General features: G+C 47.2%; 1 protein-coding gene, 1 long non-coding RNA gene and 1 pseudogene across 2 annotated transcripts; all 3 read right to left on the bottom strand.

Annotated features, from left to right (window-relative positions):
- Positions 1-1,228: 1,228 nt before the first annotated feature.
- On the bottom strand, positions 1,229-7,284 carry LOC127767994 (GPN-loop GTPase QQT2). Its single transcript, XM_052293493.1, has 7 exons — positions 7,078-7,284; positions 6,850-6,973; positions 6,488-6,714; positions 5,319-5,609; positions 4,872-5,077; positions 4,494-4,780; positions 1,229-1,450 (listed from the first exon to the last, which is right to left on the bottom strand). The coding sequence occupies exons 1-6, from the start codon at positions 7,138-7,140 to the stop codon at positions 4,495-4,497; spliced, it is 1,197 nt and encodes a 398-aa protein (XP_052149453.1). The 5' UTR covers positions 7,141-7,284; the 3' UTR covers positions 1,229-1,450; position 4,494.
- Positions 7,285-8,329: 1,045 nt separating this feature from the next.
- LOC127765279 (probable BOI-related E3 ubiquitin-protein ligase 2) lies at positions 8,330-8,861 on the bottom strand (annotated as a pseudogene).
- A 457-nt stretch (positions 8,862-9,318) lies between these two features.
- Positions 9,319-10,967, bottom strand: LOC127765951 (uncharacterized). The gene is made up of 3 exons (XR_008016182.1): positions 10,563-10,967; positions 10,325-10,447; positions 9,319-9,986 (listed from the first exon to the last, which is right to left on the bottom strand). It is a non-coding gene; the product is annotated as an uncharacterized LOC127765951 (long non-coding RNA).
- Between the last annotated feature and the right edge of the window lie 2,781 nt (positions 10,968-13,748).

The raw sequence follows: 13,748 nt of genomic DNA, 5'->3' as shown, positions 1-13,748 counted from the left end.
AACAGAGGGAGTATTTTCTAAAAAAAACATTGGCTGGTTTTTCTAGAGAAACTGTTCGTTTTTTTTTTCCCTGGAAGGACAGGGCGAACGATCAATTTTCTAGTAGCAGTTACGTGGGTGGGGGAACCACTCCCTTCTATGCAGAGAAGAGAAGATAAACCATCGCCGCCCTGCAGGTTTTGTTTATTCTTGTTGTAGAAAACAAACTCGCAGATAATTCTTCTGCTACTGCCTACTGGTGGAGTGGTGGTTCTTTCCCAATCTAGGTAGATTGAGATCCGCTAAGAGCATCTTCAACAGCCTCCTTATCCCACTCTCCAAGTTATATTATAGCAATTTTGGCTCAAATTTGCACTCCAATAGCCTGGCTGGCCAAAGTCGCTCGCGCTGGCTAAATCGTGGGCCCCACCTCTATTCTCTCTCCCTCCCGTAGCCTCTCTCCTCCTCCCAAATCCAGTGCCGCCCGTAGCATTCTCTCCGCCGAGGCCGCCCATCCGCGCCGCCCCTCGGCCAGCGAAGAGAGCTCCCTCCCTGTCTGCCCCACCATCCACCCAGTGCCGACGTCGTCGTTCTCTCGGCTCCGTCGTCGTTGTCGCCCTCACAGCGCCGCCGTCGTCGTCCTCCCAGTGCCAGCCGCCCTAGCGCCGCCATTGTGGCCTTCCCTCGTCGTCGCCTCGAGCCTGCCTTACGTGCGCACGGATTTGCCACCAAGAGCGGCACCGACGGGTGGAGCCTGAGCAGCTGCGGCGGCGGATGGGGACGCAGCCCGAGCGGCGGTGGGGATGGGGATGGGGCGGCGGCGACGGATGAGAGAGGGAAGGGGGGTTTGGAGAGAAGGGGAGAAAGATGAGGGAGAAGGAGGAGGTGTAGAGACTGACATGTGGGCCCAATTGTAATAAACTCAGAATATAGAGGACGAATAGAGTGGCTGTTAAAGTAAAAGATAATTTGACTTGCTAAATTAAATGGAGAGTTGGCTAAATAGATATTTGGAGAGTCAAATTTGGATAGACTGTTAGAGATGCTTTAACTTACTTATATTTAACTTATATCATTGATATGTGGATCCTCTACCCAATGAACTCACGTATCAGTGACTCAAAGTCAGAAGGAAGAAAGTCAGAGGGTCCTCTTCCGGCTAAGGTTATATGGAACTACAACCGAACAGATTTTTAGCTTTCCTTCTCTCGCCAAGAATTTGCGATGAACTTTGGGCATTGCAGCTGTAGGAAACAGAAGTTCAATATCAAGTTTTATAGAATCGTGGCATACATTGCCGACATGAGCATACGAGATTGACCCAGAGAAGAGTCGATTTACAGACTAGCAATCAGCCACCCCTACTGATATGATATTGACAATTTCATTTCCGTTTTAATCACCTGGAAAGAAACACCAGGCATGACTAGGTTCTCCTAAACACCGTCAAGTAAACGCTACGTTCAGTCACCTGCAAGACAAAGTAAGAACATCAGATGGAATTAAAGAATCTTAAAACTGAAAACCGGCTGTTAAAACATCTACATCTTGTCAAAAAAAGCAATGCACGCTCCTAAAAGAAATTTTCTTGTGCATAACCACTATAGGATTAATACTTCTCATCACTCAGAAGCTCAACTCATATATGCTCCCATTTAAACATGAGGTGTCTATTTAATTTCTAGGAGAGCTTCGAATGCATAGAGTTCTCTGCTCAATCTAAAGACATGTTTCATTTCCAATAGCTTGACCAGTCAAAGAGAGCGGTAAATAGGCTGAGTCATTCAAACCAAAGGTAGCTAGCTAGCTCCCTGCCTTCTCATCACTAAATAGGCTGTATTATACACTCCTTTTTCTTTGTTATATGCAGCATGAGTTAATTTCTCCTTGGTCTTGGTGACAAAAGTAATAGGTCTAACACATTTGGATCGAGGGAGTACTTATGTTGTATGCCAGGCTCTCCTATGTGTCATCACTCATTTGCTCGTATGGCATGAACCGCACCTGGCTCATCCCACCTGTTGGGTTTAAAACATGTCCGTGCTGTCAGCTCCTTTACAATTGACGGTTTATTTAAGCCTCTATTATCTTATCTTATTATTATAGTACCAATATATGAATACTGTCACATGTACAATATAATCTGTTTTTTCAAGTGAAAATTTCATATTGCTCAGCATCCTACCTTTTTTCCCCCTAGAGTTACATTGTTTTGAATGTGATCCAGGACTAAAGAGATCTGACAATGCAAATGATCCTACAAGATATCTACAACGTTTAATGCTCATGAAGTTACTTGCCATTTTATATAGTTTTAGTTTCTATAATTATTGAAGAGATATGAACCTTTTGACTGTTGACTGATTTACATTTTAATTACAGGACACCCTTGGAACTGTAAATCCTTTCATCTCAAATAATTTTATGTAACGAACAAGTTGGCTTTGAGTGTTTCATCTACCTATATGCTTTGCGGTGATAGTTGAGTGTCTTTCAAGAAGAGATTGTTGGGTTAAGCAAAATGTTCAAGGTAGTGGACACAAAGAACAAAGGTGTAATGTTAGAAGATAAAGCGATTGCCGGCAGCTACTCGAGGTCGCACGAAGACGTGACTAGAGTGACGAATGTAGCATAATCATGGTTAATTGTTTGTTATTAGGATAGTATTGTTTATTTCAGAACAATAAATTGTAGGCAAATTTTGCTACAGGACATCACAATTTTATGGTTTTAGCTATAGGACACCGCACAAACTCACTTTTGGGGAAAAACACTCTCTAAATATGGTTATTTGCCAGTGGACACCGCGTCCATTATAATAATGTATTCGTGCTGACGAGGCAATAGGGGACCCCAAAAGTTTACGCGGAGTGACCAAACTGCCCCTGCGCGTTCAGGTGATGTTTGGCAGCAGCTTCTTCCCTTCCTCTCTCTACAGCTACCCAAGAACATCTTCTCTCTTCCTGTCTGTTTCTCTCTCTAAGCTAGCTATATTCAAATCAAATATCAGATTTGATCCACGATAATTGATCCACAGTATTGAAAAAAAATCAGATTCGATCAAGTCTTTCATCCTGCAGAAAAAAATCACAGAGGAAAAAGAAAAAGAAATGACGATGGAGCTCGCTGCCATCTCCAACACCTCGTCGTCGCTGTCGAATCTGCTTTGCGACATATGCTTGCCTCCGCCGCGAGGAGCTCGCCTCCGCCACCTTTCACTTGCTTCGCCGACGTCCCGCCGGCACTCTGCGACCAGCTCCACTGTAGCCGTTGCTCGCTCCATCAATCATCAAGAACCTGCTTGCTCCATCGCTACTGCTGCTCCCCTCGCCGACGCCCTCGGTGCCGCTGCTCGCTTTGCTACCGTGGCTTGCGCGCTGGGTAGGGCTTGGAGCTGCTGTATTTGGGGCTGATTTGAAGCTGTGCATACCAGCGGTGCCTCCTCTTCCTCTAGGAGGCGCGGGTGGTCCGGCGGCGCCCACGGCATATTCCCACGGCTGTGGCACTAGATGTCGCCGTGCTCCACCTCCTCCGCCTCCTCGTCGTGGTCTTGCTGGAAACGGTTGAGGAGGATAAAGGGAGGACTTCCCCTCAACTAATTTTACTCGAGAGCAAAAGGAGCAGCCGGATTTGGCGGTCAAGCGGCGACGACTCCGACTCTGCCCCGACCGGAGGTAGAAGATAAGCCTGACAGATGGGGCCCCTATCGCCAGGGGTAGTTTGGTCACTCCGTGTAAAATTTTTGGGCCCCAATCGCCATGTCGGCACAAATATATTATTTTAATGGCCATGGTGTCCACTGGCAAATAAACACACTTAGAGAGTGTTTTTCCCCAAAAGTGAGTACGTGCGGTGTCCTACAGCTAAAATCACAAAGTTGCGATGTCCTGTAGCAAAATTTGCCTAAATTGTAACTACACTTCGTACCACATATTTGCTTTATAAACCTATTTACAATATTACTAGAAATGACACATTTAAAAATTAACAAAGATGGGGGTGATAGTCACGCAAAAGCACGATAAATTATTAGTTGTCCTGATAATACTGTTAATTACAAATCAAGATAAATCTGTTAACGTTGTAGTTACACTTCCTGACAAGTATGTTCTATAATTGTATATTTGCGTTGTTTTGTTATTGCAAATTTAAGCTAATTGCTGCAAACATGTAAGCATATTCAATAAAGAGGGAGGTTATAGCCACACAAAAGAACGACTCTATAGGCTAGTTATTACATATTAAGTGCAAGAAACTATATGTAGATGAGTGCACAAGCTTTTCATGAGGCATGGCAATCATCCATGTGTATGCAATACTATTAGTTGCTAAAAGACTATAAATTGCAGGTTCAAATGAATAACTAGATAGTAACAGCGATTAACATTCAAAGCAAAATGACATTCAAGTATCTGGAACAGAGGAACACCATACTCAGATTAATAAATTTAATAGAGCTCTGCAAGTGAGTACATTAGGGTAACTCAGATTCCAGCGGAGCAATATTTTAATACCTTATAAGCCAAAATGCTCCACTTCTTCATCTTCCCCTTCATCCTCATCCTCATCCTCATCCTCATCATCCTCAGAAATCCTGAAATCTTCTAATGCCGCCTCCTCTTCCTCCTCATCAGCATCATCCATCATATCCGTAGCACGATTTTTGTCCTTCAAACCAGTGCTGAGCACAACAGTCTGTCCTTTAGAGTTTTCCATGTCTCTTTGCAACCTTTCCATGTTCTCCTTCCTACGCTCAGCCTCTAACCTCTCTTTTTCAGCAATCCTCTTGTCAAGATCAGCCCTGAAAAGTTTTTTGATAACAACCACTTATATAATTTTTGCTATGCATATATCAGTCAGAGATAGCAGCACTACATCGCAAGTTAAAACACCTGTAATTCTCCATGTATTCTTTGGCACTTGCTTCAATAGCTTCAAAAAATGAATTGACTCCAGCGCCAGATACAGCAGATACTCCAACAGACCGCAGATTTTTGTAAAACTCATCCAGGACAAGAGAGAGGCTTCGGGTAAATGTAGAGGAGTATGATGAGTCAGAATCCAAGGCAGTCTGAAACGCCTCAAAGTCTTCCATCCACTGATAAAATAAACAACGTAATCTCTGGTTACAGAAGATGTAGGGAAAAAAACAGATAAGACAATTAACTAACAGGCCCAATCAAATTTGAGCAAATATCAATCAAGTGCCACAGTTTCAACTTGATTAAATACCAAAGAGAGTCGTTGCATAATGCCGATACCGCATTACTGAAATGCAACACTTATGGTGTCCAGAATCAACAACAAAGGAATTAGATATTCATAGATGGCAAACATACCTCAAGAGCAAACTCATGCTTGGCAACATCAACCTTATTAAATGTCAGAATCATCGGTAAGCGGGTCTTGTACAGAATACTGCAGGCATAAAGCATGTTGCTCATGAAAGTAACAGGGCTCGTTGATCTGGGGGTGTCAACAACATATGCGACAACTGTTGGAAATGTCGATGCAAAAGCTTCTGTTATGATAGCTCCTGAAGCCGACCAAGTGAAGATTTCAATCTGCCCTGGCGTGTCCACCAGGACATAATCCAGCTGGTCGGCTCGTCTTTCAATAACAGATATAACCTGTAAAGACAATTATTAGGCGTTACATATGATCATTAGCAGAATTGCATCATGTGTCAACCAAATTTATCTGTACGCTGCAGTAAGCAAAAAGCAAGCTCGCTTTCTGAACCACTTTACATGGAATTGTGGAAATATTATCCCATCAACATGATAAGCAGATTGCATTCCTTTAACAAATTTACTAGACTAGTCATCAACCCGTGCATCTGCACGGGCTAGGGGCATATTTTCTACCCTTATGTTTATTTTATATCATTATTGACATATTTGTTAAACATTACAATTTTATATTATGTTGACCATCCAACAGTATCAATAAGCTAGTTTGTTGAGAAATGACCATTATTTAGTGTTTCCCTACACACATTCCATACAGCTATTAGAACCATAATTAGACACTGTGCAAGCATCTCCAGGTAAGAATTGAAAAGTTACCTATGCAGAATCAATTAGTAGCATACATGCACGATAATCTTCCTATAAACCAAATTAAATTAGCATTCATTACATTGTATCTTTTAAGGGAACAGGACTCAATCTAGGCAAGTTTATTTGGGAATCTCTATGTGCTGCATGACAATAACACTTCTAATTGAATATTACGCGTGTATATGTGAAATCTTGAATTATTTAGAAACTATTAATGAAATTGAACTGTCGAAACTTATCGCTGAACTCTTCACTGTCCATTTCTGTTGCTCCCTAACTAACTATCGTTGCATACAAACTACCATTGAAGTGATTAAATTGCCTAAGTATTGCCTAACTTGGTATTGAAGTACTTCCTGATAGTGTGCATTCAAGTAACCCAATCCTAACAACCACTTGATCTAAACACATACGGAGATGAAATATATGATGATCGAAAAGCACACCTCGTCAAACTTGGTGGAGAATAGGTTGAGAGAGGTGAGGATACCGCCATTGGGGCCAAGACCATACTCCTTCATCACCTCCTTGTACCGAACGGTATCACGGATATCTATGTTGGCCCCAAACGGCAGCGTCATCACCGCAGGGTCAAGGTTGAGCACATAACCCCTCATGTTTGAAGCCTGGGTGTGGCATACCAGTCGGTGCATAAAAGTTGTCTTCCCCGTCCCTACATCACATAAACCGAGACCCTTGAGGCCTGAGCTCCCAATCCCAAAATTACTCAACAAGAGCTCATTGTATGACAGGTTGGTTGCCACTAAACATCAAAGGATGAACCAATCAGCATGCGAAATCGATGTACCGGCCATGCCGATGACGATGATGATCACCGGCTTCTTCTTGAAATTGGTGCGCTCCGGGCCGATGGAGAGGCTCCCGATGGAGTCCGCGAGCTCCTCGCTCTTCCCCTTCCCCTTCGCGTCAATCTGCACAGGGTCCATCATCAGGGGCAAAAAAAAAACAGTCACAATCAAAAACTGAAGGTAGAATCCCCGTGGGGAGGAGTCGGGCGGCGGCGGCGGCGGCATGCCTGGTCCTCGAGGTCCATCTGGGTGGGCTTGCCCTCGGCGGCTGGGTCGGAGTCGACGTCCATCGGCGGTGGCGCGGGGAGAAGGCGGCGGCCACGCGGCGAGCGGGTGGAGGACAACCGCCCGCTAAAACCCTAGAGACTACCGCGCTGCGACTGCGAGGAGAGGAGAGAGAGCTTGAGAAAGGAGGAAGTGGCCGAACGTGGATGGGAAGGGAGATGGTCAGTACTAGGCAGTGTGAACATGCTTTAAGGTTTTGGACTTACCGACTTTAGTTGACCCATGCTGGCCCATCAAATTTTGCGGGCTGACCCACAAGGTTTCGTGCCGGCCCATCATCTGAAGCGCCGGCCCAAGCACGGTACTGGCAAATGGGCCGTGCCGTGCCGTGCCGTGCCTGGGCCTAGGCATGAGGGCTGAGGCACCCCGGGGAATTCCGGCGGAAAAAGTACACCGAAGGTCCCTCAACTTGTCATCGGATACAAAAACATCCTCAAACCGCAAAACCAGATATGAGGGGTCCCTTAACTATACAAAACCAGTCACCCGAGATCCTTTAGTAGTTTTGACCCCTGTTTTAGCCTACGTGGCGCGTGGGACCCACATGTGGGCTTGCCACGTCAATTCCCCTTTTCCCCTCTTCTTCTCTCCCTTCCTCCCCCCTCTCTCTCGCACTCTTCTCTTACAGGCCGGCCGACGGGTAGGGAGCAGACGACCGGGCGGCGAGGGGGGTTGAGCGGCGGACAGCGGAAGCAGCGTGTGAGCGCGCGGCGGCCGGCGAAGCGGAGGCGCGGAGCTGCGGTGGCCAGCGGATAGGGAGCGGCGCCGGGACGTCGTCGACAGGTGAGGATCGGCGGGGAGAAGGGGTGCCAGGACGGGAGGCGGCTGATGGGGAGGATAACCGACGAGCAACGGCCGACGGGGAGACGGGGCGGCGTGCGTGCCTATCCGGGCTGCCAAATATTCGAAGCAATGGTACCTGCGGCAGATGAGATAGGCAATCAACCATTCAATTCACCGCATCGAACACTGTTGTTTCCACCAACAAAACTCGCATGGCCCGGAGATCGCTGATGCACAGAACTGTGGCTTCCCTAGCATGAATTTCCATGTAACTTGGGACAGGATGATTGTTGTTAGCTTGCTTGACACCGGAGTTGGCTGACGGATGCCCGGTTTCGGTTTGGCCACAGCTGTTGCGCTATCGAAATCTCCTACTCCATGCAGTAGCTGGTGTGGCACATGTGAGTGACTTCAGGAAAGGAGGACATGGACGGAGGCGATCTTGGTGGCGGCGCAAACGGGGCAAGCGTCAACGGCGGCCTCGCAGGCGCCGCACAGGCACAGGCGGCAGCACGGACGCCTCCGTGACACGGCAGGCCTTGCACGACGTCGCCCCGGACACCGCGTCGGCGGCAGTGGCGGCGGCGCCGCCGCCTGGAGTCTCGAAGCAGCACGACTGCGCATCCTCGGCGTCGCCCTCCCCCGCGGTGGCGGCAACGGCATAGGGGGACTGGAGAAGCTAGTCGAGCGTGGCGTGGAGGCCGGCGGCGACGGCCTCGTGGCTCTTGGCAACGCCCATCCACGCCTGCCCCTCCGCGCTCATCTGGCGGAGCTTCTCCTCCAGCTCCGCGTTGCGGCAACGTGCGCGATCCAGCTTGGCCTCCGCCGCACGCACCCTCCCTGTCGTGGCGCGCGCCGCGGCCGCCACCAACGCCCGGACGTACCGTCGCTGCGCTTCCTCCAACCCCGCGCGCATTCGCTCGGCTTGCACGGCATCCACCAAACACCGACGCCGATTAAACACCACTCACCAAACACAAACAGAGGAGGCCGGTGGCGTGAGCAGGTGCGTGGCCTCGTCGTAGGTGAAGAAGAGCGAGGCGTTGGTTGTCGGGATGGGAGGCCTGTTCCCACGTCGCCGCCGCCACCGCGTCGCCTGTCGCCAGCCTAGAGAGAGGTAAAGTGAGACAGAGAGAGAAGACGAAGGGAAAGAGAGATAGTGATGACGTGGCGCGCTGACATATGGGGCCCACGTGGGTCTCACGCGCCACGTAGGCCAAACCCGGGGACAAAACCACTAAAGGAACTCGGGTGACCGGTTTTGTATAGTTAAGGGATCTCGCATATTTGTTTTTGTGGTTTGAGGACGTTTTTTAATCCCGATGATAAGTTTAGGGACCTTCGGTGTACTTTTTCCAATTCCGGCACCCCGGTTCTCTTCCTGTATGGGGCCGACGAACTGAGCGGATCTGCCGGGAAGAATCGTTGGGCTTGATCAGACGAAGAAGGCCCAAAATGGAATGGCCGGGCCCGTCAGGAGGAAATAAAAGAGACATGGAAAAGTTCGAGTAGGCCCCGCATATGCTCGCCGAAATAGGAATAAGTTCACTTCATGACCCTCAAATGTGATCGAAATCTAATCCATAACCCTAAACCATAAAACCGGATATCTCGACCCTCAAACTCCTAAAACCGGTGCAATTTAACTCCCTCGGCGGTTTTGTTAACGTGGCGCCTACATGGCGATATTGGCAAATTCTTCGTTCTATGTGGCGTTGACATGGCACTTATGTGATAGTAGAATTAAAAAATATACATGGGACTCATTAGTCGTTCAAAAAAAATAAATGTGGGCCCACTGACATGTGCTTCGTTCTTCCTCCTCCCTCTCTCCCTTCTCTTTCTTTCTCTCCCCTTCTTCCCCTTCGGCCGGCGGGCGGGAGGGCAACGAGAGCGAGCGGCGGCGGGCGGCGACGAACGCGCACGGCATCATTATCTGACTGCTCCCCACCACGCGCACGTCGCCGGCGGCCTCGCATGTGTCGGAGCGGCGGCTCGTCTCGTAGCACACCGGCTTGGCCCCATCGCCGCCGCCCGGTGGGCTTCGCCGGAGCGGCGACCTCCTCCGCTGCAGCATCACGAGGAAAATCAGTTTAATTAGATCTGGTCGCGGAATCTCGCAGCCGAATCCACGCCATTCTTTAGCGCAAAACTCCAGAAAGCCCAAGAAATAAATTATGAACCAGGATAGCAACTCGCCGGGAGAAAAAAATTCAAGAAATAAATCATGGATGCTTCGATTCCTTTTCCTTTTTTTCTTCTCCTCTAGTCCTTGTTTGAACTAAAGCCAAATCGAAAGAACGGATATGAAATCGCCAAGAACGAATCAGCCAAGCCAGCTCAAGCAATGCGCTGCACTACGCCGCTCACGCGCGAGCAGATCCAAGAAACACATCTCGTAATTACCAGCTGCCGACGACAACGACGAGGACTAGTCGCCGGATTCGGTGTTGACGACGACGTGATTGGTGGTGACGACGAGCTTGGATTCGTCGGCCACGAGCTTGAGGGCCTCGCCTCCATCACTAGCTGCGAAGGAGAACCTCCAAATCAGCTCTCGCCTCTCGCCATAGCAGCATCCAACAAAACAATTAACAGCGGCGGCGGCGGCGGCGAGAGGAAGAAGAGGAGGATGGGGGAGAACCTGGCGCGGATGATGGAGAGCGCGATGAGGGAGGAGAGCATGAGTGCCAGGACAGCCGCATTCCTCAGCCTCCTCCTCGGCTCCCCTCCTCACCTCGCCGAGCTCCTCGGCTTCTTCTTCTTGCCTCCCTTTCTCCCTCTCCTCAGTTGCCGAGCTGGGAAGCTGAGCTGAGCTGAGCAGGTGGGTATGGGGATTAGTAGCAGCACCGGCGAGAAGCTCTCCTCCGGGCGGTGGTGGTGGCGGGCGCCGGAGATGGGGAGTAGGATTCCGGGCTCCCAGCCCTCGCCTGCCCTCCCGCCTGCCGCCGCAGTTCCGGCCTCGCCGCCCGCCGCCGCTCGTTCTCACTGCCCTCCCGCCCGCCGGCCGAAGGGGAAGAAGGGGAGAGAAAGAGAGAGAAGGGAGAGAGGGAGGAGGAAGAAGGAAAGCACTGCCACGTGGGCCCCACATATCAGTGGGCCCACATTTCTTTTTGTGTGAATGACTAATGGGTCCCACTCATATTTTTTAATCCTACTGCCACGTGGAACAAAGACTCAGTCAATATCGCCACGTAGGCGCCACGTCAGCGAAACCGCCCTCCAAAACCGCCGAGGGAGTCAAATTGCACCGGTTTTAAGAGTTTGGGGGTCAAAAGATATCCGGTTTTCTGATTTAGGGCCATGGATTAGATTTTGATCACTTTTGAGGGTCACAAAGTGAACTTATTCCGCCGAAATAATACTATTGTTCTGGGGTACCACGCGCTGTCTCCAGAATCGCTAATTCTCTCACGCGCGTATTAGGCCCAGAAGTCCCAGCGCCGGCCCGCTAGCGCGCGCCTCCCACGTCTTTTTTTTACCGATATTTTTCTTTTTTCCCACTTTTTTCTGATTATTTTTTTAATCTTTTAGCATGTTTTGAGTTTGAAAGTTTTTAAATTTTGAGCTGAAAATTTTTAAATTTGAACTTGAAAGTTTTTAAATCTCGACTTGAAAGTTTTCAAATCTCAAGTTGAAAGTTTTCAAATCTCGATTTAAAAGTTTTTAAATTTTTCAAATCTAGACTTGAAAGTTTTCGAATATCGAGTTAAAAGTTTTCAAATTTCGAGTTGAAAATTTTTAAATCTCAAATTGAAAGTTTTCAATTTTTCAAATCTGGACTTGAAAGTTTTTGAATCTCAATTCTCGAGTTGAAAGTTTTCGAATCTGAGTTGAAAGTTTTCAAATCTCGAGTTGAAAGTTTTCAAAATTTAACTTTAGAATTTAAAACTTAAATCGAAAGTTTTCAAATCTAACTTAAAAAATTTTCAATATGTTAGTAAAAAAATCACCCAAAAAAATCTCCAGAATCTTTACTAATTACTATCATTAGTGTTAAGTATATTACTAATAGAGGTAGTTAAGACTTAAGAGGGGAGTACGCTAGCGACGCGCACGCACTAGCTAGGAGCCCCCCGCTGTCTCGCCATTTCATGGCTTAGTAACATCTAAGAAATATCGGAGTGATCGTGATCGGCGTCGAACCAACATCTCATGAATTTTTGCAAATCATGAAACTTTAAGCATGCCTTTAAGCATTCCCATCGACGTAAGTTCAGATTAAGGAGTTAATTACTACTAGCAAATAGTATTAGGGAATGACCTAATATTAAATAATTAGAAGGGGTGAAACTTTAAACCAAGGTCGTCTAGCCCATCACCTTATGAACCTAACCAGAAAACTAATGGACGTTTTTCGGAGTTAATTAGTGCTAGAGTGCTTAAAGTTCTAAAAGTTTAATATATCTTACATCAAAATTTTATGACCAAAGGGTTCGTTGTGGTTGGAGGAAGTTTGTAGGACGGATTAAGGGTGTCTTTGGCACCCCTTTTTCTTAACCCATTTCTCTCGTTTTCCACGCGCACACTTTTCAAACTATTAAACGGTGTACTTTTTGCAAAAAGTTTCTATACAAATGTTGCTTAAAAATCATATTAATCCATTTTTGAAAAAAAATAGCAAATACTTAATTAATCACGTGCTAATGGACTACTCTGTTTTTCGTGTTACTATTCCGGGTTGGGAACCAGCATATGCGAACACACCCTAAGAGTTTAAAGGGATGGGACTATTAATGATTCTGTTTGATTAGGAGACTTGAGAGTTTTGGTAGGATAAGATAGAGAATTGAGGGAGTAGGGATGGTAATTGGAAGCAAAATCCTTAAATCTCAACCATTCATTTTTCATTTAAAATTTAATCTTCAATAAACTTCTTATTGAGTCCCGCCACCTTTATTAAAGAAGAGATTGAGACTAAAAATTAAATTTTCATGTTAATCTCACTGGTCACTATCAATTTTTGGAATGATTACTGGCTACTAAACAAGCCTCTCTGTTAACAATTTCAAGCCCTGCATTTTCACTCTATGCACAAACTTGTCTCTGTTGTAGTGACAATTCAAATGGGGCTGAGCGAATCCTCGGTGCCACGCCTTTCTTCGGCTGTAGAGCAGCAATTGACACGCCGCCCAAACCCTGACAGATCAACAAGATCTCAAAAAATAGCTGTCCCCGATAGATTTACTGGAGCTCTCACCACCAAGCAAGCCTATGAGCTCCTGCTACCTTCATCTCAAATGGACAAGAACTGCCCCCCCCCCCCCCCACCCCCGAAGATACATTTTTTTGTTGGCTTCTATCAAAAGAGCGCCTACCAACAAAACAAAAAAGAACCTGCATGCTAATACAATTGTCTCATCCCTAACTTGTCATATCTGTGGACTCAACGATGGAACGGCCAGCCACCTTATACCTGCTGTGCCCTTTCACCTGCAACTTCTGGGCAGCCCTCTTTATTGACCCTGGAATCTCTGATGTACGAGATGTCGGCTGCATTTGCCCCCTGCAACTGCAACCATACCGGTGGCGCACCATCGGACCTTCTTCTTTTTTTTTTTTGAGAACCATCGGACCTTCTTCTTGCTCTGCTGGTGGTGTATGTGGAACTGCTGACACGATGTCATCTTCAGAAATGAGCAACCTTCCCTACGACTACTCCTTCAACGCTGTTTTGATGAAGCTAACTTGTGGGCTGAGCGTATCCGGCGCCCTGATCAGATTGTAGTTTCAGCCTGGAAAGAAATTTTCTCCCGTCCTATGCAACTCCAACATATGTACTGGCAACGGCACTGTCGATCTGCCCGTCCCATATAACCCTCTTTGTAAT

The sequence above is a fragment of the Oryza glaberrima genome, chromosome 3 (genome assembly GCF_000147395.1).
Source record: "Oryza glaberrima chromosome 3, OglaRS2, whole genome shotgun sequence".
NCBI lineage: Eukaryota > Viridiplantae > Streptophyta > Magnoliopsida > Poales > Poaceae > Oryza > Oryza glaberrima.
Note: the sequence above shows the minus strand (reverse complement) of the source record. Positions and strands in the feature narration are given on the sequence as shown.